This window comes from Bombus fervidus, chromosome 2 (genome assembly GCF_041682495.2).
Source record: "Bombus fervidus isolate BK054 chromosome 2, iyBomFerv1, whole genome shotgun sequence".
Classification (NCBI taxonomy): Eukaryota; Metazoa; Arthropoda; class Insecta; order Hymenoptera; family Apidae; genus Bombus; species Bombus fervidus.
This window is the reverse complement of record NC_091518.1, coordinates 20,901,577-20,929,528: the sequence shown is the minus strand read 5'-3', so window position 1 is coordinate 20,929,528 and position 27,952 is coordinate 20,901,577. Positions and strand designations below refer to the sequence as shown.

The window sequence follows — 27,952 nt, the reverse complement described above, 5'->3', positions numbered from 1 at the left end:
GTATTGTTGCAACACTTGCGTACTACGTAATGTTTAAAGTAAAGCTTCTATTTAAAAAAAAGCATCGCTTCAAACCGACTTTTATTTTTGCGCGAGATTCTTTACCAACCGAGCGTATATGCATGGATTTACCGCCATAATACAGAAGTATTGCAGGTTGCAGACACAAGATTGCGTTGTGCAACAAATCCTTCCAAATAGATCCAGTTATCTTGCGGACAGCAAGACATCGTCCGGTCATTGTGCCTTATCCCTCCATAGGAGTTTCCAGATCTGTATACAACCGTGCTGTATATTCCTAATCGTAGGTTCCTATATCTATACATACTACATACTTACTGTTAGTATAAGCTCTATGCGCGTGTGAGACAGTGCATACCACGAGTTCATATTACCGATACTGATCATACTTTTTCATTCAAATGCAAATTTAGGTTATGCAAACGTAAACAGAATATGAATTGTGTTTACAAATCAGTGTTATTGGACGTTGACTGTGAATATTGAAAAAAATAATGAAAAAACTAAATGGAACATAAATTATTATACGGTGATTTATAGATTTTATTCCATTGCGCATTAGATTTTTAACCAAAAGATGACGAGTGAAATTCAAATCACTACCATTGTTAATGATATTTTAGTAAGTATACATTATGTCTACATTAACTAATGAATCTATCTTATGTTTATCTGTTTATCTGTTTAATTACATATTATTGTTGTTTTATAATAATTTAAAAATACAGATTAAGGTTAAGATTCAATTTTTTGCAGCTATATAATTAAAATTATTTCAGATTAAATAAACATCTATTTAATATAGATATTTACACACTTGTTTCTAAATAGTTTTTTTATCGAAGATGGTATTAATGAAAATAATAGTCATATTATTTCTATATTTTTCCCTCTCAGTTTTGTTGCAATCTAAGATTATATTTTTATTTCAATAATAATTATCTTTATCACTTTATAAAACTACTATAGAAAGTGGAAGCTATAGAAGAAGCTTTTAGTTGTGTTCTGGTGCATCACCCAAATAGTGAAAGCGAGAAAATAACAACATGGCAAACAGAATTATCATCTGCTATGTCAAATTTATCCAAAGAACAGCAAGAGAATGCAGTAAGACAATTTTTATCTATGGCAGCAGCAATGACTAATCATAGGAGATTGCAATTATTATTGTCATTGCTTGAAAACTTAGTTGCGTCTAGTGTTTTGCCAGCAAGGTAGGTCAATTTGAAAATAAGGTATCATTTATCAAATATTATGTTTATCAAATAAAATATATATAATTTCAGACTTGTGTGTGAATGTATATTAAATTGTGATAAACTTCAATATCAGTTAGAAGATTTTTGGGTTGAATGTTTTGTTCTTATTCGACACATTATTGGAGGAGTTGATTACAAGGGTGTCAGAGAAATAATGAAGGTAAGAGTCAGCAAAATTAATTTCAAAGTGATACAAGTTCAGATTAATGAATGCTGATTATATGCTTATAGGGATGCAAAGAAAAAGCACAAACAATTCCATCGAGACTAGATGCATCTATTCAGCCTCAGTTGAAAGCTTTAGAAAATGTAATTGAATATATTTTTGATAGAAATGCTTGTTTGTTACCAGGATATTTTATTGTAACTGAAATTCAAAAGGCTTATCCTGATGGTAAAAATTGGCCACACTGGGTATGTTACTTTGTTCAAAGATAAAACTTATCATACTTTGTTAAATTTAATAACATCTAATATAATCTGTTTTTTTTTTTTTTAGAAATTAGCAAAATTGCTTTCAAACTTTGTTGAAAGTTTTCGTAATACTGCACAAATGGTATCTATAGTTGGACATTCAAAAATGTTACCAGTAGTGGAGCATACTGGATATGCTGATTTAATCAATCCTTGGGTACTCGATACCACAACATTAAAATTTTCATTAAAAGGAAATTTGCCTTATGATGAGGATTTACTCAAACCACAAACTGAATTACTGAGATATGTATTAGAACAACCTTATAGTAGGGATATGGTGTGTTCGATGCTTGGTTTACAAAAACAGGTGTGCTTATAATAATAAAATAATAGTAATATGGTAATATAAATATATAATAATTTTATGTTGTTTCTATTACAGCAAAAACAACGATGTATAGCTTTGGAAGAGCAATTGGTAGAACTTGTAATTCTTGCTATGGAACGTGCAGAAAATGAAACGTTACCGGCAGAAGGAACTGATGGAACTGTTGCAAATCATTATGTATGGTTGCATCTCTCATCACAGCTTATATACTTTGTACTTTTTTCGTACGCTTGTTTCCCGAGTATCGTAATGGCAATACACGATAAATTAGCAGGAAGAGACTTAAGGAAAGGGAGAGATCACTTAATGTGGGTCTTGCTGCAATTCATTTCTGGAAGTATTCAGCGAAACCCACTATCAAACTTTTTACCAGTATTAAAACTATACGACCTTCTATATCCAGAAAAGGAACCGTTACCGGTACCGGATTATACTCAAGCATTATGCACACATCAAATGGCTATCACATGTATATGGATACATTTGCTAAAAAAAGCTCAGTCAGAACATTCCAATATTCACAGACCAATACCACACACTTTGAAACTTCACCATGAATTTTTACAACATTTAGTTATGCCTAACACTTCTCTTTGTATGGGATCTGATTACCGCATTGCTTTGCTATGTAATGCATATTCTACAAACCAAGAGTATTTTGGTAGACCAATGGCAGCTTTAGTAGATACTATACTTGGTACTCAAAAAGGCCAGCAACAGCAGCCGATGCAGACGTTACAAAATAACGCAGCCCTCGCAAGTGGACCAACGACGCCATTGTCGATGTCAATTTTGGATTCATTGACCGTCCACTCTAAAATGAGCCTAATACATAGCATCGTTACTCACGTTATCAAATCGGCACAATCTAAGAGCAATATGGCATTGGCACCAGCACTGGTTGAAACTTATAGTAGATTACTAGTTTACACTGAGATTGAAAGTCTTGGCATCAAAGGTTTCATCAGCCAGTTGCTTCCAACAGTTTTCAAGTCTCATGCATGGGGAACATTATATACTCTTTTGGAAATGTTTAGTTATAGGATGCATCATATACAACCGCATTACAGAGTGCAACTTTTGTCTCATTTACATAGCCTTGCAGCTGTGCCACAAACTAATCAAACGCAACTTCATTTATGCGTGGAAAGCACTGCTCTTCGTTTAATTACTGGATTGGGATCAGCTGAAGTGCAACCACAATTATCTCGATTTTTATCAGAACCTAAAACTCTTGTGTCAGCAGAATCTGAGGAGTTGAATAGAGCTTTAGTATTAACGCTGGCACGTTCTATGCACGTTACAGGAACTGGATCAGATAGTCACAGTGGAACTTGGTGCAAGGAATTGTTGAACACAATTATGCAGAATACCCCACACTCGTGGGCTAATCACACTCTTCAATGTTTTCCACCGGTGTTGAGCGAATTTTTTCAGCAAAATAGCGTACCAAAAGAAAACAAACAACAGATTAAGAAAGCGGTGGAAGAAGAATATCGAAATTGGGCTTCTATGAGTAATGAAAATGATATAATAGCACACTTTTCTGTACCTGGTACACCACCTCTATTTTTATGCCTTTTATGGAAAATCATTTTCGAAACTGATCGAATTAGTCCGATTGCGTATAAGATCTTAGAAAGAATTGGAGCTCGAGCTTTGTCGGCGCATCTTCGAAAATTCTGTGATTATCTTGTATTTGAATTTGCTAATAGCGTGGGTGGACAACATGTAAATAAATGTGTAGATACAGTTAACGATATGATATGGAAATACAATATTGTAACTATTGATAGATTAATTCTTTGCCTGGTACTGAGGACTCACGAAGGCAGTGACGCGCAAGTATGCTTTTTTATAATTCAACTATTGTTATTAAAAGCTATTGAATTGAGAAACAGAACCCAAGAGTTTGTGAAAGAAAATTCTCCGGAGCATTGGAAACAATCGAATTGGCATGAAAAACATCTTGCATTTCATAGAAAATTCCCAGAGAAATTTGCTCCAGAAGGTATTATGGAACAAACTAGCGGAGGACCTAGTCAATATCAAAGTTTGCCTGTTTATTTTGGAAATGTATGCTTACGATTTTTGCCTGTTTTCGATATCGTTGTACATAGGTATTTGGAAATACCAGCCGTGTCGAAAAGTTTAGAAACATTGCTAGAACATTTAGGATGTTTATATAAATTCCATGGTTCGTATACACTTCTCTATTAACGATAACAATACAATCCTTATATTTGAATTAATCTCTGATTCGTTTTGTTCCATTTTTTTTAGATCGACCTGTTACGTACCTTTATAATACTTTACATTATTATGAACGTAAATTAAGAGACAGACCACCTTTGAAACGACGATTAGTGGCAGCTGTTTTAGGTTCTTTAAAAGAAATTAGGGCACCAGGATGGGCACTCTCGGAAGCTTATCAAATGTACATGACTCGATCTACTGATGATGTTGTCACATGGATGCCAGAATTAGATTATTATATCCGCTTAGTACGAAGAATTGTGGAAAGTAAGTAATTTTATTAAATAGTATTTTTTAAGTTATAATCGCCTGTCGAAATTTTCAGCAATGTCAGGCACAGCTCATTTTCCTGCTACTGATTGGAGATTTAATGAATTTCCCAATCCTGCTGCACATGCATTGTATGTTACATGCGTCGAACTTATGGCTGTCCCTGTTGCTCCAAATATAGTTGCCAATTCATTATTAGATGTAGTTGCGAAAGGGTAAGATGCAATGAGATATTATTATATACTTAGGTTCTTCAGCTTTCTAACTTCGAGTTTATTAGGTACACAGTGATACCGTCAGATGAAATTCATTTATGGATAAATTGCGTGGGTTTGTTATTGGCTGCTCTACCAGAGTGTTATTGGTCAGCCCTTCATGATCGATTAGTAGCAACTATTAGCAGTCCAGGTCTAGCTAATTGGAATTACAGTAATTTAACTCCATTTCAAATATTTAATTTCAATAACACGCATAATAGTTTATTAGAAAATAAATTCAGTTATATGCTGGCATTGGCACATTCTGTGTGGCATCATGCCGGTGTTGGACAAATAACTACTATGCCTCAGTAAGTTTAAATTTTGAATACTATATATTTTTAGTAATTATAATATAACCTACTAAAATCCAATTTTATTTAGATTTATTAAAGAGAAACTTCAACCAGTTGTAAATAGCGAAGAACAATTGATATATGCGTGTCATTTAATTGGACCTACTTTAGCAAGATTTAATGCTGAAAGGCCGAATTGTGTCGTGGAATTAACAGTTCGTCTATATGAAATGCTTGAACAAGTCGATCGAGTTCAAACTCATCTAAAATACATGGATCCAGTTTGTGATTTACTGTATGTTTTTTTTATCAACTTATTTTGATGTAACTATCTGACAAAATATTTCTATTATTTTTATTCTGAGTATATTAACCTTAATATTAACTACAATAGGTACCATATAAAGTACATGTTCGTCGGGGATATGATGAAGAACGAAGTGGAATGTATTATACGAAGACTAAGACCTGCTTTGCAAATGAGGCTACGATTTATTGCTCACATAAATATAGACGAAATTCAGTCTTCCTGAGACGTCCCTAGTACTAGCAATGCTGAAGTGAATACATGATAATATTGAATACCTCAATATTGTACATATTGTCTTTATAATAATATATTTCTTACATACACAGAGTATGAAGAATATACTGAAATTAACATTTGAATCTCAAAGTATTTCTATATTTTCTATATTTCATTTCTATATTTCTATATAATATAAATATATGCAAAAGTGCATTTTTCAGGTATAAAAACATATAAATATGTAAAATGCTGTATAAGGAATGACTTGATCTTCGTGTTATAAAGTGAAATAATACATACAAACATAAAATAGAAGTATTTCAGCAAAGTATTATAGACAACAAATTTAAGTTGCTTTGTCAAAACAGTGTATTTATGATATTTATCACATGTTTTTCACAGCATATCTGACTAAGCAGTATTGATACTTTAAACAGGTTCATAAATGTATATTGTCATAGTCGAAGGCATGAGTTACGAAGCTCAAAGTTCCATACTTATTTATGTAGTAATTGCTCCTATTTATAAACAAACACTACTCTATATATTTTGATATTAATCATGATAAATTTAATGAAATAACTACTATGATACCTTATAAGCTTGGGTATAATTATTTCCAAAACCTAAATTATTGCGCGTCAACATATACATACATGTGCATATTATATATAAAAATTAAAATACTTATTATTGCATAATTGCAAAAGTAATATAATTTCACATTATAATAATAATTGAGGGATTTAAAGTTTATCGAAATCAACATTTCCAGTTTTCAAATCTTTGACTAACTGAGCAAACTTTTCATGTGAACATTCGTTTTCTTGTACAAATGGCTGTGTCTTCATTTGTTGCATCCATTTCATCTAAAATAAATTTAGAAAGTTAATTTACATTTTAAAAAACAAGATTATTCTTTCACGTATGTTTGAACTTACTAAATGAGAGAAATTTCCATCATTGAAATTTGTAGGTTCTCCATAAATGAGAGATAGAGATTTTCGTCGTTCAACCCATGGCCACATAAGTATATCTAACATACCAGGTTCTGCTCCTAATAAAATAAAAAATGGAATCAATATTTCTCCATTTCATACTATTTGTGATCTGTAATTAATTTATAAACCTCCAAAATACACAGTTCCACGAGTTTTAAGTTCCTCTTCAAACTCTACTAATAAAGATGAAAATTCAGCGACAATTTCTTTAAGTGGCCTGCTATCATTATTATGAATGCAGTTTGAGAAAATACTAACAAGCTGAAAGGCAAATCATTGGTAAAGTAAACGACTATTTCGTTAAAATCATTTTATAAATTCTAAATAGTTATTTACTAAAGCATCGTTTACTAAGAGGAAAAATTTGTAAGGTGAACTTTCTTACCTTGGAATAGTGATCTAACAGTTCTAAGTCACGAGTTTTTGTTTTTTCATTATATAAAGAAGGCTCAGGATATTTTTCATCTAAATGATTTGCTATGACTAATGAATCAACAATTACTTTACCATCGGTATCAACAAGCGCAGGAACTTTACCCTCTGGATGAATCTAAAAATATTATTAAATATGATGGATATTAAACAAAGTTAATAATATGATTTTTACATAAGTAACAAATTATGGAATATATACGTACTTCCAAGTACCATTTTGGTTTATTCCTGATATTGATATTAACAGTATCATGTGGAATGTTTTTATAAGAAAGTATTAATCGAATTCTATGTGTAAAAGGACAAAATTTCATACCATACAAACGAACTTGTCCTTTCACTTCTGCTGGTTTCTGAGAATCTATAAGTTATATTCAATATAATTATGTACAAAATAAAATTAAATTATAATTTCATACAATTGAAACCACGAATGAGAATGTCTTAATTGTTTGTAACGATATGAAAATTGCATTCAATAAAATAATATAATGGAATGCAAATAATCACTGCCTTTAAAAAAGATTTTCAAAATATAATTACATAAATGTTTAAAAGCAGCTATTATATTTATTGATATTGAAAGTACTGTTTTATACTTTATTAATTTATAATTACTATAAAATATATATGCAATAAAACTTTTAATTGTGATATAAATCTATAAATTTAAAGGAGAAAAATATAATAATAACTATTGACATTTTAACTCATGTTTTACTAGAGAAGACGTACAAATCTAAAAAATACACGGTATGTATAATATAAGTATGTACTTACCAGCTCCAAGATGTAAACTGCTCATAATTGTTCGTATTTCGTTAGATTTGTATCTAACAATAAAATGTTTAATATACTTCGAAATGTTTGAAATGATTATCGCACTTAAATGTTAATGCGATGATTAATTTCAATAGAAATTCCAGACACGTGGTTGTTTATCAAGACATATGACATACGGAAATTTTTCTGCTTCGAACGAACGATAAAAATATTTCGAAAAGTTAGTATGGAAAGTGATTCCTCAATTTTTACTTTTCTAAACGTGCGTTATCTATGACCTGACGGCAATGTTACACACTCATTGTATATTTCTTTTTGAAAGAAAGTAGGTCAGATCTGCGCATGTTCAAAAGTCGATTGATCGAATCGAATGTTTGAATACTATTAATTACAATTATAACATAAACTATTTACAAATGATTATCTTTAACTTGAATTTAAATTTTACTCAACAGGATTTTTAATTAACAAAAAATTTTATTTTGGGGATATCTAAATAATTTAGATCGTTGTAACATAATTCTGTATAAATGGAGATTCATTTTGCTTCTTTATTTAAAAATAAAAATGATAAAATTACATGTATAATCAATTTGTTATATTACATGATTGACAATATTTGCATAAAATACAATTACGTACAAAAGTGTTTTATAAAGTCCCGTGTAAATGTACAATATATTTTAAATTATTTTAATTTAACGAACATCGATCAGAATATTTATTACCTTCGGAATGCTGTAACATATTTTTTCATTACATTTATTAATTTATTTATCATGATATAGATACATAGATCATCATCTAAAAATATTGAAGATTGTCTTTTGCATTAAGGCAAGCACAGGCACTGAATTCATGACGAAAGAACTTATATATGATACAACAATAATTGCTTTACGAAGGCACTAAGTAGCGTAGCTTAACAAAATAAGTTAATCGTTCACGGATCCATGAGATTGACCGAGGGAGGTCGAACATTTAACTGATATTCTCCAAAGACCATAGCTGCTACCCATTTATGCTGTTCCTCTTTTAACGATCCTGCTAAAGTATTTCCAAAGTACGGACTTTCTTTACACCTAAAATAACATTTTTAAAAGCTGTCTATGATATTATATTCTCCGCTATATGAAGGAAATTTCATGACTATATTTTTTTTAATTTTTTGATTCATGGAAATGACTTTTAATTTAATCGTTACCTTGTTGGCTTTTTATTCTTAGCTATGAATGTTATAGACCATCTGTAATAAGAAATATATACATACGTCTAATAATTCTGTAAAAAAGATGTTTGTTACGCATCGAAAAAGGGAAATGCATTTACCCCGTCTGTGGATTTCGCTTTGGCTCGTGACCTAAATACCAAATGATGTCTTCTACTTTCCACTCGTACAATACATTCGCGCATACTCTGTCTTTGTAACAATAAAGTTTCGCTTGACTAAATTCGAAGAGGTAGTTCTTAAAATTTTTCGATTTTGTGTCAGCAAATTTAAGTTCACCAGACGTTGTCATCGGTGGTTTCATCTGAAAATAAAAGATATTGTAGGACGAACGAATTAGCTTTTGCCATTGTTTTAAACATAACAAGAATATAATATATACAAATAAATAAATTTGGCATAATAGCGTAACAGTGAATTTAAGAAAGTTAAAATCCACGATATAATTAAAATGAATTGTCCAGTTCAATGCAGTTTATTCTCGTGTAACTCTATAACCATTATGTGGTATTCTAACTACCTATAATATTATATTTACCAGTGGTGCTATATCCTTGTATAGTCGGTCCTTCTTAAGTATGAGGACATTGTCCTTTCTATCCTCGGGGTCCCAGTATCCCCACCTTGCCACTGCCTCGAGGACACGCTCTTTATGATGCAGTGGTCTTTCCAGTGCACCAGACAATGTATATTCCTCCAGACACAATTCATGAGCTGACATGTTAGTCTTTTCCGCCAGTTCTTGACACACGTCGAACGCAGTCTTTTGTGGTCCAATCTATAGAAATAAACATACGTTACGTTTTTTGAATAAACATTCAGAATAAATTAAATATGTTTCGAAGAGCTACTGCTGTATTTTTGTTATATATCGGAATTGTTATATTAGAAAAATGATATATTTAGTTCATTTTGAAGATAATTCTCTTTTACATTTCATAAAAACACGATATACTTCTGAAAAACAAAGTATAGATATCGCACAGGCTATTTCATAATCATAGCGTATTTAAATCCTCTAAACAAAAAATATAATATTTCAAAATTCCTTTTTTATCGTTAAATCGAACAGAAGAGAAGCGAAAATCCGAACAGCAATATTTGAAATACCCTGTATGAAACGACAAGGGAAAAATTAGATATAAAAAAAGGAAATTCTCACGGTCACATTGATGCATTCCCCGTCCCTTGAGAAAATATATATCCAAATTTTCAGATCACCCGATGGTGCACCGCGTAAACCATTATTCGAACCGTGATGTTTCTCGAGAATTTCCAGAATTTTTGCCTCTTTCGCCATATCCGCAGCTGTTAGCTGATATAACTTTGGATAGAGTTTGATCAGGTCACCGATCACCCTAGTCTCGGATCTGTTCCATTCTTCCGCGCTGCTTTCGTCGGCGTGCATTAACGTCGGTCCCCAGATTGCGGAAAGATTCTCGCCGGTCATCAAATTTTTGGAACTCTGCTGACTCAAACAGTAAAGGTGAGCAAGAATTCTTCTGAGCGTCGCCGCTGGTACTGGAGTCAACGTGGACAATAATTTCCTATACGCTGAAACTTGTTCGTTATCGTTGACGGTCTCTGAAACATAGAAGTTGGAAGAACACGTTTTTAAAATTAATTCATTAACTTGAAATTTAAGTACGTTAAGAGATCAAAGAATAAGATCATTTTTATGCGACGTTACAATTTCCCGTCGTATAATTGTAACGATGGAGCATTACGATCTTTTAATTTCAGTCTTAATTTAACTAAAATTTAGTTATTGCTACGAAACATTACAGTTGTGGAACGTAATGTATTTGGACATGGATAAGTTTCAACGTAATTAAGCAATCGATTGCTGACGAATTAATCAAAGTGGACATATTTTGATACAAAGAAATAAGAGATCGATTAGTTTCTTATCGATGATTATTATCCCAATCACATCGAGCACAAGATACTATTTTAGTGCACGTTATCTTTAATAGTGACTAACAAAGATTGTACGCAATTTTTATCAGAGCAGCACATGTGTTTACTTTCACTAAGGAGCTTGAAGGCCCGTTATGAAAAGCCATGATTCATCGGCGACCTCCGCGCGATTCTCACGCGACGTTTCGCTGTACACCAGACTAAAAACAAGTTGCAGACGCGTACAGAAATTTGTGTATTTGAGTTCAACGTTCGTTCCATCGCTCTATTAAAATACATAACTCCCCTTTCAACGCGTGACACACGGGAGACAAACAGGAACCGTCAATTGTCGTTGCTATTAAAACTATTTCAAAGAGAACGTTGAACCAAAAAAAAAAAAAAAGAACGCGCAACGACGATAACTTTGTTTTGTATGACAAAGATTTTTTAAATAGACAATTAATTAACTATACTTCTTATGCATTTTCAAATACGATTCTAATTTGTCATTCTTGAAACGTTCTAAAAATTTTAATAGATATAAAGTAAATGATTATTGATTTACGATCTACTCGATATAAAAACATACATTCCTTCCTTATTTTTTGCCATTATTAAAAATTGGTGAAAATACGTAGGTACACTAAATGACACCGCGGAGCGATTAAATCTGTGTATAATGGCACCGGAAATTCAACATTATGGCTCCTGTTAAAACCAGCTAACACGTGAGAAAGTACGCGTGGATGCGAACACGAATCAACTTGACATTTTTCTTATAGTTACATATATGCAAACGACGAACGAATACAAGGGGCGATTTATCTACATGTACTGTTTTACAAGATGTTTCGTTTCCCTTCTTATTTAAATAAACACGTTTTTTTTTTTAAATAAAAAGTAACATATAGTTTTAAATATTCTTCGTACTTTGATCTTTTAATTAGGAATCTTTGATGGCAACAAAGAAATTTGTTTTGCGAAAGGTTCGGAATTCCGGGTCAGTGTACGTTACTGCTTACAGCGCAAAGCGAGAAATGCACAGAAATTAGAACAGCCGTTACAAAATGTTATTTGCTTATTGTGAAACATTGTCACTTGACGATCGACTACATATCAATTGTAACGGTCATCGCTTCGCTGGAAGACGGCTGTGCAACTTTACTGCATAGTGATATTCAAAACCGAACACGTTTGGAAATCGCTTGTCTCAGCTGCAAGAAGATGCTAGTTTCTTTTATCTTAGAACCATGTTATTACGTATGTCACGCACGTTTAACATACAAAAAGGGAACCTCCGACAATCGAGAAAGTCTCGCGTGCGAACTCTTAGTCAGCATATGTATCATTGCGCCGAATAAAATAGTTGTAGTTATAAAATAGCAAGTGTTCCTCGTTAGTGATCGGTATCCCTGGCCACCTGATGTACATAATCCTTAGTTTATATATAAATACGTATCCACATGATTCAATTTCTCTGTCCATAATAATTTATTGCATTCATACTGCAATTAGAAGAACAAAATTGATACTTTAAAGTATACGTAATTAAATAACATTTTTTATTTACGTGTTATTAATTTTTTAATCTTTTATATAATATAATTTCAACGTATTCAGGTTTCTCGATTTAATGCTGTTTCGTTGTCAAAACGTCCGGTTAAGAGAGCGAGTTCGAACATTAAAAGTCAAGGACAATAAGTGGTCCTTACCTGCGGTAAGACAGAGCCGATCGTGAATGTTAGGTGGAAACAATGGATTCGGTAAATCACGGAGAAACCTTCTGAGAACTGTGGCGACATCGTGTTCCGTATATGCGCTCCTCGTAATTTGCGTCGCCCATGCGTCGCGACGAAAGGCTTTCAATAATTTAACCACTGCACTATTGGATCCGTTTTGCCGATAAATGCCCTTCGACATGATACCTTTAACATTATTCGATATTTTCAAGTTAATTTAATACTGCATCTATTATATATATATATTATACATATACACATTATTATATATATTATATATTATACGTATGTATGAAACCTGGAAGATTAAAATAAAATAAATTCATATTTTTTCCAAATTTCATATATATCATATAAAATAAAATATATAATATAATATTATAATATAATATTATACAAGAATTATATATATACTTATTCATATACAGAGCTTGGGAGATATATGAATTTAACATATACTTTATACATCTTTTGTTTCATAAAACGAAAAGAATTATTTTACATGCTTAAGCAATTGATATAAGTTAATATACTAGTTATATAATATACTAGTAATATATTAGTTAATATACTAGCTATATAATATACTAGTAATATATTAGTTAATATACTAGCTATATAATATACTAATAATATATTAGTTAATATATTAGCTATATAATATACTAGTAATATATTAGTTAATATACTAGCTATATAATATACTAGTAATATATTAGTTAATATACTAGCTATATAATATACTGGTAATATATTAGTTAATATATTAGCTATATAATATACTAGTAATATATTAGTTAATATACTAGCTATATAATATACTAGTAATATATTAGTTAATATATTAGCTATATAATATACTAGTAATATATTAGTTAATATACTAGCTATATAATATACTAGTAATATATTAGTTAATATACTAGCTATATAATATACTGGTAATATATTAGTTAATATATTAGCTATATAATATACTAGTAATATATTAGTTAATATACTAGCTATATAATATACTAGTAATATATTAGTTAATATACTAGTATATTACTTAGAGTAACGAGCAGATTTGAAATGCTATTAAAAAATGGAACGGTAATCTTCCTCTACTTGTTGCCTATGCTACTGCACTCCACATATGCTTACCATGAGCATAAATGAAATTAATGCATTTGTCGAGAATCACAGGCACGTTATCTTGCGTGAGTTGTTGCTGCTCTAAAGCGGGGCCACAGGTAGTGGCAGCTTGATAAAGTGCGTGTCTCCATGCGGATCCTTCGTGAGTTCCTGGTGTAGCCATATGTAACGCGCCGCTACCACCTGCGTCGACGACCACCACCGGAACTGATCCTGCGCTTGCATTAGGTCCTTCCTGTTCCCGTAAAACTGTAACAGAGCGTGAAAATCATCGAAACTACTTTTTTGACCGTGATTCATAAGTAAACAATTTAGCTTATCCCAAAATGTTCTGATAAGCACTTGACAACGAGCGGCTGTACTCTGGCCATTACGAGACAAACATATAAAAATAGGCAGTAGAAAATTGTGTATGCATTCCAACAGATAAGGTTCGTTGTTATAGCTGCGTTTTTATAACTGTTTCGTTGCATTACTGGGTCGTACGTTTACTACGACGAGCTCCGTAGCAAATAAAAATTGTTTTCTCTCAAAGAATCGTATGGGCAAGTCGGTCATCGATAATTTGATTTATTATTCCTTTAAGACTTAATTCTAGAAATAACCGTGTAAATGTAAGGCAAATTGTAAAGCTAGTGTAGGATAAATTTCGAGTTCTAGATTACGCTTTATTTTTTCCTCTTTTCTAGCTTCCAAGGTAGATCGATTCTTTTATTTGTCATGACAAATTAGCAAGATGACTTGTCACGATATTGATACAGTAAATTGGAAACTTTCATACTGTTGTTGATGAAGCATTGCTTAAAATTAGAACTTGATATTTTATTTAAAAATATATAAATGTTTCAAAGTTTTTAAATATATAAATTTTTATATATTAAATAATTACATAATTTTGATAGAAAAACAAACTTACCGATACATCGTGCCTTCCGAAGGTCGAGTTCTCCAAAAGTTATGGCCGTGGTAGGATCCAGAGATTTCGTATAAATTAACGTTCGTTGATACAGGAGAACCCAAGCTGGAAACCACGTGCCTGTTACGCCTTCCTAGAATATAAATCAACTAATGTTCTTTAATGTGTAATTCACTCGATGATAATATAACAAAAGTAATATATATGTATATTTGATTCTAAAATAAAATTATCACAGTAGTATTTATTACTATTGACTACGAGACAGCCATTATTATTTTACAAATGGATGTTTGATCATTAGAAAGCGGTTTTCTCCAAAGACGATCATAATCAATACAAAATGAACGAATATACTTGTACAAATATATTACCCTCTCCATATACATAAAAAAGAAAGATGAAATAAACTCTCTAAGATATCTGCCATTAAATATCATGCTGCTCTTTTAACGTTTATTATAAATATTCGAGAATTATAAATTAAAAAAAATGCATTAGAAATTAAACCTTAGAAATCTTTTTCAATTAATACCATACCTATCTCTAGCATAGATACGTTAGTATCTACTAACAAGTTTATAAATTAAATAAAATCTCCTGGATGCAAAGTTGATTTACATTTTCCATTTTTTATACCTTCAAATAGGCCCATCCTACTCTCGTCAATTCAGCCGTGTACTTCGTGGGAAAAACCGTAGTAATAGCCTCTAGTATTCTTTGAGCCCAAATCCTTCGTTCCGTGGTACCCTTCGCGTAGAACACGTGAACGCTCGGTCTTCCCTCAACGCTAATTGCTATGCAATGTACAGTCTCTCCATCAACTATCCTGAACATTTTAAATTGCCTTTGTTATTCCTCGGTCGGTTCGCTGTTTAACCTTGCTATATGTAAATTTGTACTTCTTTCTCATATTTTCCTTTTTCGCTGAGACTTTCCTTCAACTTTTCTTCAAGTACAGATATTTTCATTGCGTATTTGACTACGGATTTTTATGCATTTATAGAAAACTTGAAAGTGCAAGATTCCACAGAGTACACATAATATGAAGAAACATATGAAATATGCAAAGTGTAGTGTTTTCTATAATATACGATAGGCGAAACAATTTTCTACCGATGCTCTATCTTTTTAACTACATTTGCAGTAATACGAATTTGCATAAAAGTCCGCAGTTTAAATATTATGCATCATACATACGTAAAATCGCGATTACAATTTCTACATAACAAATGGCCTGCGGATATTTTTGCAGATTCACGTTTCTGCTAACACAAATAAAGAAACGAAAAACATAAGCAGAGATCTGTTTCGCTTTCTGAATATTGTAACGAATAATTCTACTTTAGTATAAAATCTGTCCAATAAAAAAAAGTTAGGGAGTAACTTACTTATCTCATTTCTCTATAAATATATATCTTTCATTAAAAAATTCAGATACACGTATTCTTACGTTCTTTAAACAAACAAATTTTCTGTATCATCGAACTTCTCAGAAATGTATAAAAATCCGCAGTCTAATAATAAACAGACTTAAACCAATCTTTTTCTCATTAAATATACCTACGTATTCATATCTTTTTTTTTCAGAATTTAATGACGCTACGTCATTCGTCTACTATCTTCGTCTCGCGAATTCTTCCCTTTCATAAAGTGTTATTATTCGGAGAAGCATTCTTTTATGCAACGAAAAAGCGGACTCACTTAAAGTCCTGGAGGAGATGAATGCTGTACACTGTGTCGAGGTGAACGATCTCCTTCAGAGTAGACATGCCCTTATCCGTGTAGAACGAGAGCTTCTGGTCAGCTAAGATCGCTGCCCTTGGCACCAGGTCCTTCGCTCTTTCTATTCCTACACCGGTCCTGTAAACGATTCCGCGGTGCGTCGTCACATTTAGCAGATCGTTCACCTTTGGTCTCTCCAATTTCGTCGATTTCGTGCTGGGCACAACGCCACTGTGGTCACGACTTCTGGACAGCAATTTACTGCCGCTCTTCACGAAACTCATCACGTTCGGTCTGATCCCGTGCCCCGTGGACTCATGCCGCAATTTTTTCAATTTCTGGATCACGCCCACGCGTCTGTGCTCCTCCGTGGCCTTACCGCCCGAAGGACACGAAGATTCGTCAGCAGCCGTCGTCGTCGTCGTCGTCGTCGTTGTCGTGCTGCTCGTCGTACTCGTGACTGGTGCATGTAAAGTACGTATATATTTATTCTTCGCTGAGATATACAAAATATATTTATTATAAAAGTGTTAACGTTCGAGTCACAGATCTAACGAATTGTTTTATTATTTTCTAAATGGATATTAATACTAAATATTAATTAATACTAAATGGTAAATTATACTTATGTATAATAAGTTATTGTGTTTCACGCATAATATAGACTACATAGACTGTAGATGTTCGTGCATTTATCACATTTAAAGACATTTAAAGCTGCAAGTATTTACGGAATGTACAAAATATAATATACTGATATACAAAAATGTATAAAATATCGAAATATTCTTGAATAAGTGAAAGGTTTTATTCCTTTAATTATCGCCACAGAAGTATGAAATTGCATAAACATTCGCAGTCTATTAATAAGATACGGTATGTCACAGAAGTATTCATACTCCTAATTATTGAATTCAAATGATCAATATTCTTTAACGATATACAGATTGCAATGTTTAACAATACGAATACATAGCGTAATAATTAAACTTTTCATTGGTACGTCGTTCATTAAAAACTAATCGTCTATTGTACTATAAATGGAAGTTTAAACAAATCATCAAATTCGATAATTGCGAGGATACAAATACTATTTTATATTATTATACAGAGATAGTCAACAACTTAACAAATTTTCGATAAGTACGAGTTGAAAAATAAAAAGTTTTCTTTACCATATGCTTCATATGAAATTAAACAAGCACTTGTCTACACCTGTTTTTAAACACTGGGAATAAAGACACGGAAGTGAACAAAATTGACGATATACTCATTATCATACGATTTTATCCTCCTGACCTTCTGATATATACGTATATATACTGTATATATCGGTGTATTTTACAATACAAATATCACCATAGAATAGCTCTGTCGAGTCATTAGTACTATATATTAAATATTAAAAATCAGATCTTAAAATTACGATTGCTTCTAAGACGTAGGCTATTTATATAAAGAATTATCATAATTTTGAGTTTTACAGCGGTGTAGGACAAAGTGCTTCAAGTGCCGTCGAGTTAGAAGGGTTAAACTGTTAACACTAATTTAAGTTACTCTCAATTGACGATATAGTCTTTCTGTACTTCTATACATCACTGGAAGCTCAATTGCAGTCTAAAAATAGGATGCATGAAGTTCTAGGCAGATAATTATTATAATAATCGATCAGCCAAGGCGTTAAAACGTAGCCGACTGGTAGGATTATATAATTGTTTAAGTGTAATAAAGCATATTGGGATATTCCAATTTACCGCTGTCTTGAAATTTAATGCCACGTAGTACCCACATGTGAAACTGAGTTGAATCATCAGTTCTTCGTAGAAGAATTGACAAGTGTACACGTTTAACATTGACAGTTCTCTCCACCTACGTATTTACTTTCTCTCATACATATCGAAAGTGAAAAGTCGTCTCAATTATTGTCAACGCTACCAAACTGATTTAAACTACATTTCTGCTTTTTCTTCAATACCGGTGTTATCTTCCTCCTAAAATTTTCATATTTACATCCAATTCTTTGGATAATTCCTACCTTTCCTGCTTTTTATCTACGTCACGTACATTCCTTTTACCCTTTACAACAAATCTTAATTCAATGATCTACTTAAAGCTAGGATATAACTAACTACCTGAACTATCGCTAGTCGTAGTAGCCACGGATTTAGCTGTCACAGAAGTAGGAGAGGGTGCCTCGCTCGAGCGATTCTTCGCTGTCGATTTCCTAGGGGGAACAGCGGGCTGCTTGCGAGTCACTAGATGCGCCAATTTCGGCAATAGAGCCGGATTTTTCCCCGTAGTACTTTTATCCGGTTCTGGAAGGATCTCCGCGACCTCGTCGTACTCGTTTTTCGGCAAAGAGTCGAATCTTTTCGGTGGTTCTGGTGGCACTGACGAGATCTGCACGGCATCCTCTTCGTCCACGTCATCTTGTTCCTCGTCGTTATCGACTGCTTCCTGAAAGTCCAGAATACTGCCAGAACTGCTCGGCGAATCGTTGGTGGCCAATAAAGTCTCCAGTAACATTAAATCGTTATTTTCAAAGTTGCTATACACGTTTTCATCGGAAGTTCTCGCGAACGGGTCAAACTCGAACAATAAAGATTTACTGCTCTGTTGTCTATTTTCTGGACTGTTCGACGTTGTTTCTTTCTCTTCTTGTGCCTTTTGCGGCGACAGATTTTCATACAAAGAATTTTGAATGGATGCTTGGCTTCCATTTGACGCGTCGGACGTTCGATCGAGCAGAGGCACTTCTTTGTCCAGGATGTCCTCCTCTGCGCTGGATATCCTGTCCAGCTCGTCGAGCCCCTCGGATTTCCCAACTGGCGCGGTGTCGTAGAACGTCCAGGAATCGGATCTCGATAATCTCTTCACGTTGTCCGATTTGTCTAACGGTAGTGTCACGTTTATGTCGGAAAGGTTCAAGCTCTGATCGGAATCACTGGCCTGTTAATAAACCATGGGAAATTTTTAATTATATTTTTCTTTGTACCTTAACGTAATTGTTTTGGCGTTTTGTTAATTACATGCAAGACTGTGGACTTTCATGCAAATTTTCTATCAACGCATAAAAGTCCGCGATCTAATCCTATGATATTGTTCTGACCAGACTTCTGTTGTCTTATTATTCTTGTTCTTTGATAAGGACGATAGGATAAAGAGATAAAGTAATATTTAAATATCTGTATCGATATTTGATTCATTCGGTAAACTATAATATGGAAAATGCTAGGACAAAAACGAAACGATGGAAAGTTACATTTGCTTGATAGAAATCAAACGTTTAAACTAGCTGAAGTAATTTTAAAAATTGAACAGGCGCTAAGTGACAGACTGATGGCCACGCGCTAACAATTTCATTGATAGTGGAGGGAAGAAAGTTAACGACCTCGGATCAAAAGCGTTATTCCCTTCGGTAATGTGAAAAAAAAAAAGACTTTTCGAATGTATCGTGACAACTCGGACTCGCTCTTTTATTTATAAAAAAAAGGTCGAGAAACAAAATCCACTTTTATCCTATGTCCCTCTTTCGTTCACTTGTTTCATCGTCTATTCTTTTCGCGCGCGTATTGCTCTGAAATGTTATTACAACGCGAATATGTTCCCTCTAGATCTTCACAATGTACAGCAAGGGAAACGAAGAAAACAAAGGAAGAGAACGAAGAAGTATTTGCGAACAATCAAAACCATTATTCTTGGATGCAGTTATAAAAACAATATAAATCACGCTTCTAACCCTCCAATTCTCATAGCTGGGGCTATGACGCGATGCGAGAAATTTTCCTGATTTCTACTTCCATCGACCGAACGATTCTTATTAGAAATAAAAAATTATAGATTATAAATGTTTGGATATTTTAATGCACAGTCGAAGACGATGGAATAGTAAACAAAATCACGGATCTAGCACACGCTATTATGAATCAGCACTATCTGAAATAGATAACGTAGCGGTTAAAATGAATTAGAACTCATAAATTATTAATTAGCTTATATCGTAGAGTAAATAAAAAGTTCTATAGAAATTAAAGGGTTAAAACAATTGAAATACATTTTTAAACGGTACATTTACCTGATTGAGCGCGAAACTAAGTAGATCAAACGATTCGGGGAAGTCCCTGTCGACTTTGTCAGAGATGGTCGAGCTGATCGTGTCGTATCGACTGCTGCCTGACGTGACGGACTGCAGTTCGTCGTAGATAGACTCGTCAGGATGTGGAGGAGGATATGCAGGAGGTGGTGGACTGTGACGCGTCCCGGAAAGATCCTCCTCATTTCTGACGCTTCTCAGATTACTGTTCAAGGGACTGTAGAACGAGATGCTGCTGAAAATATCGTCAGCCGGCATCGAGACGCATCTCTCGTCCTCTACAGGATCTTTGAACTTCTTATTACCACCGGTATTATCCCTTAAAAGATCGTCCTGATTCAACGAAGTTAACCGTCTCGTTAAAAGATTCTTCACCGACTTTTCCAATCTAATACTAGCGTTCCTCGTGCTGGAAATTACCGCACGGCCCTTCATCGTCATCTTCTCCGAAATCTCGTCTTTCAGTTGTCGAGAGCTACTGCTCAGATTTCGAAAAAATTCATTGTTCGTACTCCTTGATTCCGACGTCGATTTCGAGTCGTCGCTTTTCTCCGATTGACTCGAATCGCTGTGACTGCTGAATCGAGCTGTTGGCATCGAAGGTGGCAACTTCCTCCTCGGCGCTGGTACCGGTCGCTCGGTCATCACCGATCTAGGTTTCGGTATCGGTTTCTCCTCCATCTCGTATGGATATCTTTCTGTCTCGCCGCTCGTTTTTAACCGAAGGATCCAGGAACGTAGAAGCTGCGCCACATGCTTCGGTCCCCTTATAACAGTATTTTCATATCTTTCATGCGTGTACACTTTGAAATTGATACGTTTCGGATGCTATTGTTATTGTGAAGTGCGAGCTGGTTAAATAATTTGTCATTCAAATTTTCCAATTTTCGTGAATTTCGCGAATGAAGTATTTCTCAGCATAATTGAATTTTACAAGTTTTTACGATACAGTTTATCCGACTGGATCCGAGATGATATTAATGAATTTTCGTACGATTCGTGTTAAGCGATTATGTAATAATTTTGATGAATTCGATAAGATGGGTCTCGTTTAAAGAAACGAATATAATTTATTCATTTTGATTTGAAAGATAAAGAACTCGATATTTCTTCGAAAAAGTAATTGCTACGAGAAATATAATTATCGTTTTAATAAATTTAACGAGACTAATTATGATTAAAAAGACAGAACTGAGATGTACGAGCGATTTTAAAGCTATTTAAACCGTCTTATGTTATAATTGCAATGATTATTCGGATGTCATCTCGTCAACCTGTGTCAAGGGACTTGATGGTATCGCGTTCAGTGCAACTTGAGACGTAAAAAAAGTCACATGCGTGTGGCGAGAGATAATAGAGCAGTGTCGGACAGTTGTAATTTGGTCTCTTTTTAATTTATTACTCTCCATATCTCACATTCGATTAATATTTTAATTGATCTAATACGAGGATTAGAATTTCTTATGGTACCACGTCGATGATAGTAAACTAATAATTAATTTTTAATACAGAATTAGAAAAAGAAAAGAAAAATTAATTTTGCGATTATACGTACACATGTGTAAATTATGTAATTTGAATTGTATCAAATGAATAAAAGGATGACATTAAAATTAACGAATAATAGTAAAATCGAAAGCAAAATTTACAAATTTTCAGATAATCAAAAGCGTACGGTGGTTGATCGTACTACCACAAAGCAGTGAAAGTATGCTAAACTTATCGAGCAAACAGAATTCATTTCCAATCTTGCAACATACATGCGTAAGCCTGCTGGCACCTGTTCTCACGTTGCACAATTAAAATGCAATCTCAGGTAGAAATGTTCATCCATTGAAGAAACTCTTCTCCCATACACTTGTATTAAGAAGAAATTATTTATAGTTAATAAAGGATTGTTAGTGAATAAACGAAGAATATGAAAAAGGTAGGTAAAAAAGATCGGGCAGTACGAGCGATTTGTATGCTGAATCAAAGATTGAGTACATAATTGTTCAAGGCTTTGAGATAGATTACCAAGCGAATATTTGTAAAAAGTGATATATATTAATTTATCATACGTCGCAACATCCGAAGACGATTCCTCATTTTCGAGATCCCGACGAGGCGTTGAACACTGACTCGAAGAACTATCAACATTTGCTTCGTACATTCTACCAACGATAGTTACTTAGATAATAAAGACAGCTCAGCGCGAAGCACTTCTGCACGGTTGAATCACCGCTTCCGAGTCACGTGATTAGCAATGAGCAGTTGGAATAAATCATGTTTTATAATTTCGATTCGTCTTGATTATCAGCTTCATGCATACCCCTTCTGGTGTCCGATAATTTTCACCTAATTAAATTTTACGTTAATTGTAATTCGAGTTAATCTGTAATTCCATCGTGTTTAAGCTATTTCTTAAATCATCTTTTCGTAGTAATTTTACTGTTCGTAGAAAGTATTTCATTCCGATAAAATATTTTATAAAACGTCCGAATTAGTTAATTTGAAACGTGAAACGTTTATTCATGTGTCTTGTACGTAACGTTTATTCATGTATGTAAATCTGGAAATGAAGACACATTATTAAGGAAGTAATTTGAATGATAATCGTACGTACGTTATCATACGCTAGTACTACACATATAATTGTGGATCTTAACGTATACTTCCTTTTAACAGTTTATTAACGCTTCCAAATGTTAATCCGAGTCGAACTTTCTACTTAATACCGTCGTTTATTTAATTGATATGAAACATATAGGTTAGGATGCTGCATCTTCTCCAGTATATCTACTTCGAATTGCACGTAAATGTTATCTTATAAAAATCGTTCGAAAAATTGATAAATAACAAACAAACTTAGAACAAACGATAAACCATGCGAGAGTAATACGTACAACAGCTAATAACATAAAATTTCTAATTCCCGCGAAAACGACAGTCATTGGAAACTCTGGCGCGTTTGAATCGCCGCAACTTAGTCACGTGGTCACCAAGAACAATAAAGAAAAAAAGAACAGGGAAAACTATAAATTGACACGACTGTTCTGTAGTACTGAGTCATCGCTTCGAAATCCGATAGCGAACGCATCGAGTTTCCGGTTTTTTGCACTAACCAACACGAACGTCACGTTTCCATGCTTTCTCAGTTCCGATCCATGGATCGTCGGGCTGGACCTAGATTCCCATGTTCCTCATTGTCGGACAAAGGAGAGCGGTTCGATGTTCCCTCTGCTCAGCCGTGAACGGAATGTGAATCATGGCAAAGTCGTGCCAACAGATCCATCAGAGTTTCTAAAATTAACCGATATCTCCGCTGCAAAATGATAAGTATTCGACGTTATTCCCTAAACGCCCGCAATTTCCTGCTGCCTAACATTAATAAGCAAGGTCTTTTCGCGCTAAAACTAGCAATATCAAAGTCTGTAAACTTGATTCCGTGACTTCGGCCAGTCTTGGAAAACATACGCGGTTAGTTTTCTGATACTCGCGCGTTCCACTTTCTCATTAAAGAAATTCTCATTGTTGACCTAACGGTATTATTGAATTAAGTCGGTAAGATTACGGATTTTAAATGTAAGACAAATATACTGGGCGATTCGTGCGACTGCAACAGGCAATATTTTTTTTGGTTAAAGTTAGAAAAGATGTCGGCGAAAACAGAAAAGTGAAAGAAAAGTGATTAGTTTAGGAGATATTTCAATTTTAGTTTTGTAGAGCTTATCGTATGAAAAACATAGAAAATATAAATAGAAGAATATTGCGTTACGTCTTTCCTTCTCCTTTATACATATAATAAGTTCTACAAAATTAAAGTTAAAATACCTTTTAAATTAATCAGTTTTCAACCATGCTACGCTAATACTTTCTTATATCGAACGAGGAATCGATTCGATCTATGCAACAGAAAATGTATGTTTCTATTTTAAAAAATTGCGCAACTGTAAAATACATATACATTTATTATATTTCACTTCCCATAAAAGTGTGATCGTGAATATGTAGTCCAATTTTAACCATTCTGCTTTTTCCTCCAACATTTGTTTCTAACTTCAATCACAAAAAAATGGCTTGTTTCAGTTAAGTGAATCATTCTCTTTACACAAATGTTTTTTTAATGTTTTTTGCTCGTCATTCAAGAAAGGTTAGTTGAGCTATATTTTTGATTAATAGATAATCGCGTAAGCTGTCATTGTAACATTATTTATTATGTCGGATAATTACTGAAATTAATTCAATGTTTTTATTTGATTGTGTTAATGGCACGTGTTAGTTGTTGAACGTAATTGGTCAACAGTCCGATAATTATCATTTATATTTGGAATATAATGGTTTCTTTTGTTCGAATGTTATGTCGATAAAACATGTTCGAGATAATTTGATCTTGGTAGTATTCACCGTATCATTCAAATGACACACAAAAATACATGCAAGGCAAACAGTCAATAATAAAGTCGCTCCAATTACTCCTATCAACCGAGTGGCATACTTGGCAACTGTTCCTTTGAAAGGCAAATATTTGCCAAAACGTCGATAGGCTTCTACGTTTAGTATGCGCGCATCTTTGTTACTCGCGTAACCATACCTGTTTATAGTTCGTATTAAAAGAATAATATCATTTGTGTTATTGATATGACATTCCTTACTATTGTACCGTACCTATGCATCGGTTTGTTTTTGTTGATCAATCCGTTCGGCTATTAAATCGGTCAACTTTTTCATTTTTGAGGTTATTAAAAAAATGCAGGTACTGTTTTCATTAAGATGGAAAATTTAATCGTAATCTATGTCGTCTATGTATGATACACAAATGTAGGAGATTAAGGTCGGTAAATGGTGCAATAGTCTTGATTTTAAGGATATTACGAGATATACTTTGTCCGGACCAAAGTGTGGTTTGTATTGTGTTTGAACAAAAATTAGTTATTGGTTAGTAAAATCTTTCGCTTCTCCTAGATTTACATATTTTTAAGATATATAGAAGATGAAATTAGATTGTGTTTTTACGTATTTCTAAAATTCGCTATTTTTTAATACCAAATAAAACTCAAAGCTTTTTGTTTGAGATAAAAATTTAAGATAGAAGCATAATCATATACATCTAACATTCATATATATATATATATATCTACTTATTCTCATTATATCTATCTATCTACAGTTTTTACAGTATATCTATCGCAGTGCATCATATGTCAACAAATCTAGCGTCGAGTCTCATTCTAATCAGTCTCCATATTTGCATACACAGTAAACATATCCTGATGTACCTATAATCTTTGGATCTTCACGCAGCAAGGTTACCACGATTGTGCCGAGAAAAATCTCTATTGTTGCGGAAAGTCAGTGCCTTTGAAACGTTTGTCACAGTATGTATCTTAAGCGCACCAGATTGAACTGACTTTTCTATAGCGAACCAAAGCTGCCTACTTGTTGATTCACGAGTGTCGTCGAAACGAAGGTATCGTATATAAAGAAACAAGAGGCACGTACCTTGAAACTTGTCCAAGACGGGGCCGTGAAACGATTCCTCGGCTATTCGAGTGTTTTTCGCGGATCGAAGTGCTTTAATCTTGCACATAGAACACTATTTAAAACACGAAGCTGTTTTATTGTCCAGCGGGGTCAGAGACCCACCTGGCCGTTAGTCGTTGCCACTGTCATCATCTCTCTCCTCGTTTCTTCTCTTTCCACCGTTGAAAAGGTGTATACACACGATATATACCTGCGACACGCACACTGGCACCAAATAGTTTAGAGCTACACACAAAGCACGGAACGCCGATACACTCACGCACGAGACAACGCGCGCACACACATACACGACACGGACGCGAATCTCACACTTCAGGCGATCGAGCTTCTCTCCTTTCTCTTCGCATTCTTTGACATTTTCCCTAGATTCGTTCGCGTCTTGATTTTCGACAAACGAAATTATCCGAGCAATGGTAAACGTAAAACTTCTGCTATTTACGTAGTGATAAAACTATATACGATAAGATAAAAGAAACGAAACTCGTTCACTTCCAACACGTCGCCAGTACTCGTGCGCCCGCACTAACATTCTGCTCTGAAACCTACGCGAGACACACGCTACTGCCGCGCGACGCATCCCTACTCTCGTTACTGTCCGCTTCTACGTCCCCACTATGTCGACTCACAGCTACTATTTACACGCACGTGTATACACAACGAAACGCACGAATCTGACCGCGATATTACAAATACATCCTCTATCGAACCTTAATTTTACTTACAACTCTGTTATTAACGGATATTTATCCATCTAGAAGATTGGTTTTAACGTGTTTTATGTATTTATGTTTTTAGGATATTTGATAACGTCTAGAAGAATCACTTGTTAGAGAATTTCCTTTCATTCTGCCATTATATAAGGTTCATATGTATACGACCCGAAAAGATTTCGTTATATGCAAGATGATGGGACCTCACGACGAAGTTGTTATTGAATTAGAGCATCGATAGAGAAATGTCAACGACCCTGGTGGTTTTGTACGGAAACCATAGGAAATTTGAAACGAAATTCACGAAAAATCAACGAATTTGTCGAGAAGCCACTTGCTCTCCGATTCCGATGATTTTGAAATATGTTGCAAAGCTAGACAACTTTCTCAACATCTTTCTTCGATATATATAAACCAAGGCCGGCCTTAGTTTTCAACTTATATAGAAAAATATCTCGCTGCTCGACCTTACTTTTCAAGCTGCACTGGGTTAGTAGTACATAATATTAATATATTAATACCGACAAGAAGATTCACATGGAGATAATTAGATAAAGAAAAATTAAATTAGTTAAAAAAAAATTGCACCATAACAGAATTCGCGTATCTAGAGCATTCTAGTACTTAGTTATATAACATTGAGGAAAAACGAAGATCGCGCAAAACGTTTAGGTGTTTTTTTTATAGAACTATAAGCGATGCTCCAAAATTAGATGTTATTTTTCAGATGCTCTCTTTTTAACTATCTTTAGAGTATTCGAGGAAACAACATTTTTAACAGAGCGTTTCTTCTATATCCGGTGCTTCAGACAATTTCAAATCGTGAAAGAAATGATTTCATCAACCAACTTATTCGTGTAACTCACCTGTCAGGTGGCAGATAGGTATTCAATGGCGTTGTACTTTATCTTTTGCGAAAATATTGATCTTTGTCTCCTTTAGAAAGAAAAATATCTACAAGCATCGAAAAAGAAGGATAATAATAATAGCAATAAAAAGATCAATAACAAAATTTTGTTACGAAAATTCTAAAATGTACAACAGTAAACAAATTCTTAATTCTCTAA

At 33.7% G+C, this 27,952-nt stretch overlaps 4 protein-coding genes across 6 annotated transcripts in view; 2 read left to right on the top strand and 2 right to left on the bottom strand.

The window, feature by feature from the left end:
- The first annotated feature begins 219 nt into the window (after positions 1-219).
- Med23 (mediator complex subunit 23) lies at positions 220-6,294 on the top strand. Its single transcript, XM_072020610.1, has 11 exons — positions 220-643; positions 991-1,235; positions 1,308-1,440; positions 1,512-1,694; positions 1,780-2,064; positions 2,140-4,282; positions 4,369-4,608; positions 4,667-4,826; positions 4,892-5,179; positions 5,253-5,459; positions 5,559-6,294. Exons 1-11 carry the CDS (start codon positions 599-601, stop codon positions 5,695-5,697), a joined length of 4,068 nt encoding a protein of 1,355 aa, XP_071876711.1. The 5' UTR covers positions 220-598; the 3' UTR covers positions 5,698-6,294.
- Positions 6,045-8,232, bottom strand: LOC139996680 (pyrimidodiazepine synthase). The gene is made up of 6 exons (XM_072021209.1): positions 7,910-8,232; positions 7,333-7,490; positions 7,080-7,244; positions 6,823-6,955; positions 6,635-6,750; positions 6,045-6,562 (listed from the first exon to the last, which is right to left on the bottom strand). Exons 1-6 carry the CDS (start codon positions 7,932-7,934, stop codon positions 6,440-6,442), a joined length of 720 nt encoding a protein of 239 aa, XP_071877310.1. The 5' UTR covers positions 7,935-8,232; the 3' UTR covers positions 6,045-6,439.
- A 211-nt stretch (positions 8,233-8,443) lies between these two features.
- On the bottom strand, positions 8,444-26,727 carry Rhogap15b (RhoGAP_ARAP and RA_ARAPs domain-containing protein RhoGAP15B). Of its 3 annotated transcripts, XM_072020623.1 has the most exons (15): positions 26,134-26,727; positions 23,757-23,956; positions 22,713-22,989; positions 20,635-21,418; positions 18,692-19,508; positions 16,539-17,019; positions 15,474-15,663; positions 14,835-14,967; positions 13,928-14,167; positions 12,755-12,967; positions 10,303-10,724; positions 9,679-9,918; positions 9,242-9,444; positions 9,117-9,158; positions 8,444-8,994 (listed from the first exon to the last, which is right to left on the bottom strand). In XM_072020623.1, exons 3-15 carry the CDS (start codon positions 22,802-22,804, stop codon positions 8,856-8,858), a joined length of 3,996 nt encoding a protein of 1,331 aa, XP_071876724.1. In that variant the 5' UTR covers positions 22,805-22,989; positions 23,757-23,956; positions 26,134-26,727; the 3' UTR covers positions 8,444-8,855. The 3 variants fall into 3 exon arrangements, with proteins under 3 accessions (XP_071876724.1, XP_071876733.1, XP_071876742.1); XM_072020632.1 differs by lacking the exon at positions 22,713-22,989 and having other exon boundaries at positions 26,134-26,726; XM_072020641.1 differs by lacking the exons at positions 22,713-22,989; positions 23,757-23,956 and having other exon boundaries at positions 26,134-26,726.
- The window catches only part of LOC139996607 (polyisoprenoid diphosphate/phosphate phosphohydrolase PLPP6), a 43,199-nt gene continuing 31,752 nt past the window's right edge, over positions 16,506-27,952 (top strand). Inside the window, exon 1 of the mRNA XM_072021106.1 lies at positions 16,506-16,512. The gene's annotated coding sequence lies outside the window, so the exon portion shown is untranslated. The remainder of the gene's footprint in view (positions 16,513-27,952) is intronic.

Excerpts from the sequence above, each read along its gene's own strand:
- Med23 (XM_072020610.1), top strand. The coding sequence starts at position 599 with ATGACGAGTGAAATTCAAATCACTACCATTGTTAATGATATTTTA. Across the intron at positions 644-990 it reads CCATTGTTAATGATATTTTA|AAAGTGGAAGCTATAGAAGA; the intron begins GTAAGTATACAT and ends AAACTACTATAG. Across the intron at positions 1,236-1,307 it reads TCTAGTGTTTTGCCAGCAAG|ACTTGTGTGTGAATGTATAT; the intron begins GTAGGTCAATTT and ends ATATAATTTCAG.
- LOC139996680 (XM_072021209.1), bottom strand. The coding sequence starts at position 7,934 with ATGAGCAGTTTACATCTTGGAGCTG. Across the intron at positions 6,956-7,079 it reads TGTTAGATCACTATTCCAAG|CTTGTTAGTATTTTCTCAAA; the intron begins GTAAGAAAGTTC and ends TTTGCCTTTCAG. Across the intron at positions 6,751-6,822 it reads TGGAACTGTGTATTTTGGAG|GAGCAGAACCTGGTATGTTA; the intron begins GTTTATAAATTA and ends TTATTTTATTAG.
- Rhogap15b (XM_072020623.1), bottom strand. The coding sequence starts at position 22,804 with ATGTACGAAGCAAATGTTGATAGTTCTTCGAGTCAGTGTTCAACGCCT. Across the intron at positions 14,968-15,473 it reads TAGGATGGGCCTATTTGAAG|GAAGGCGTAACAGGCACGTG; the intron begins GTATAAAAAATG and ends TTTATATTCTAG. Across the intron at positions 8,995-9,116 it reads AAGAATAAAAAGCCAACAAG|GTGTAAAGAAAGTCCGTACT; the intron begins GTAACGATTAAA and ends ATGTTATTTTAG.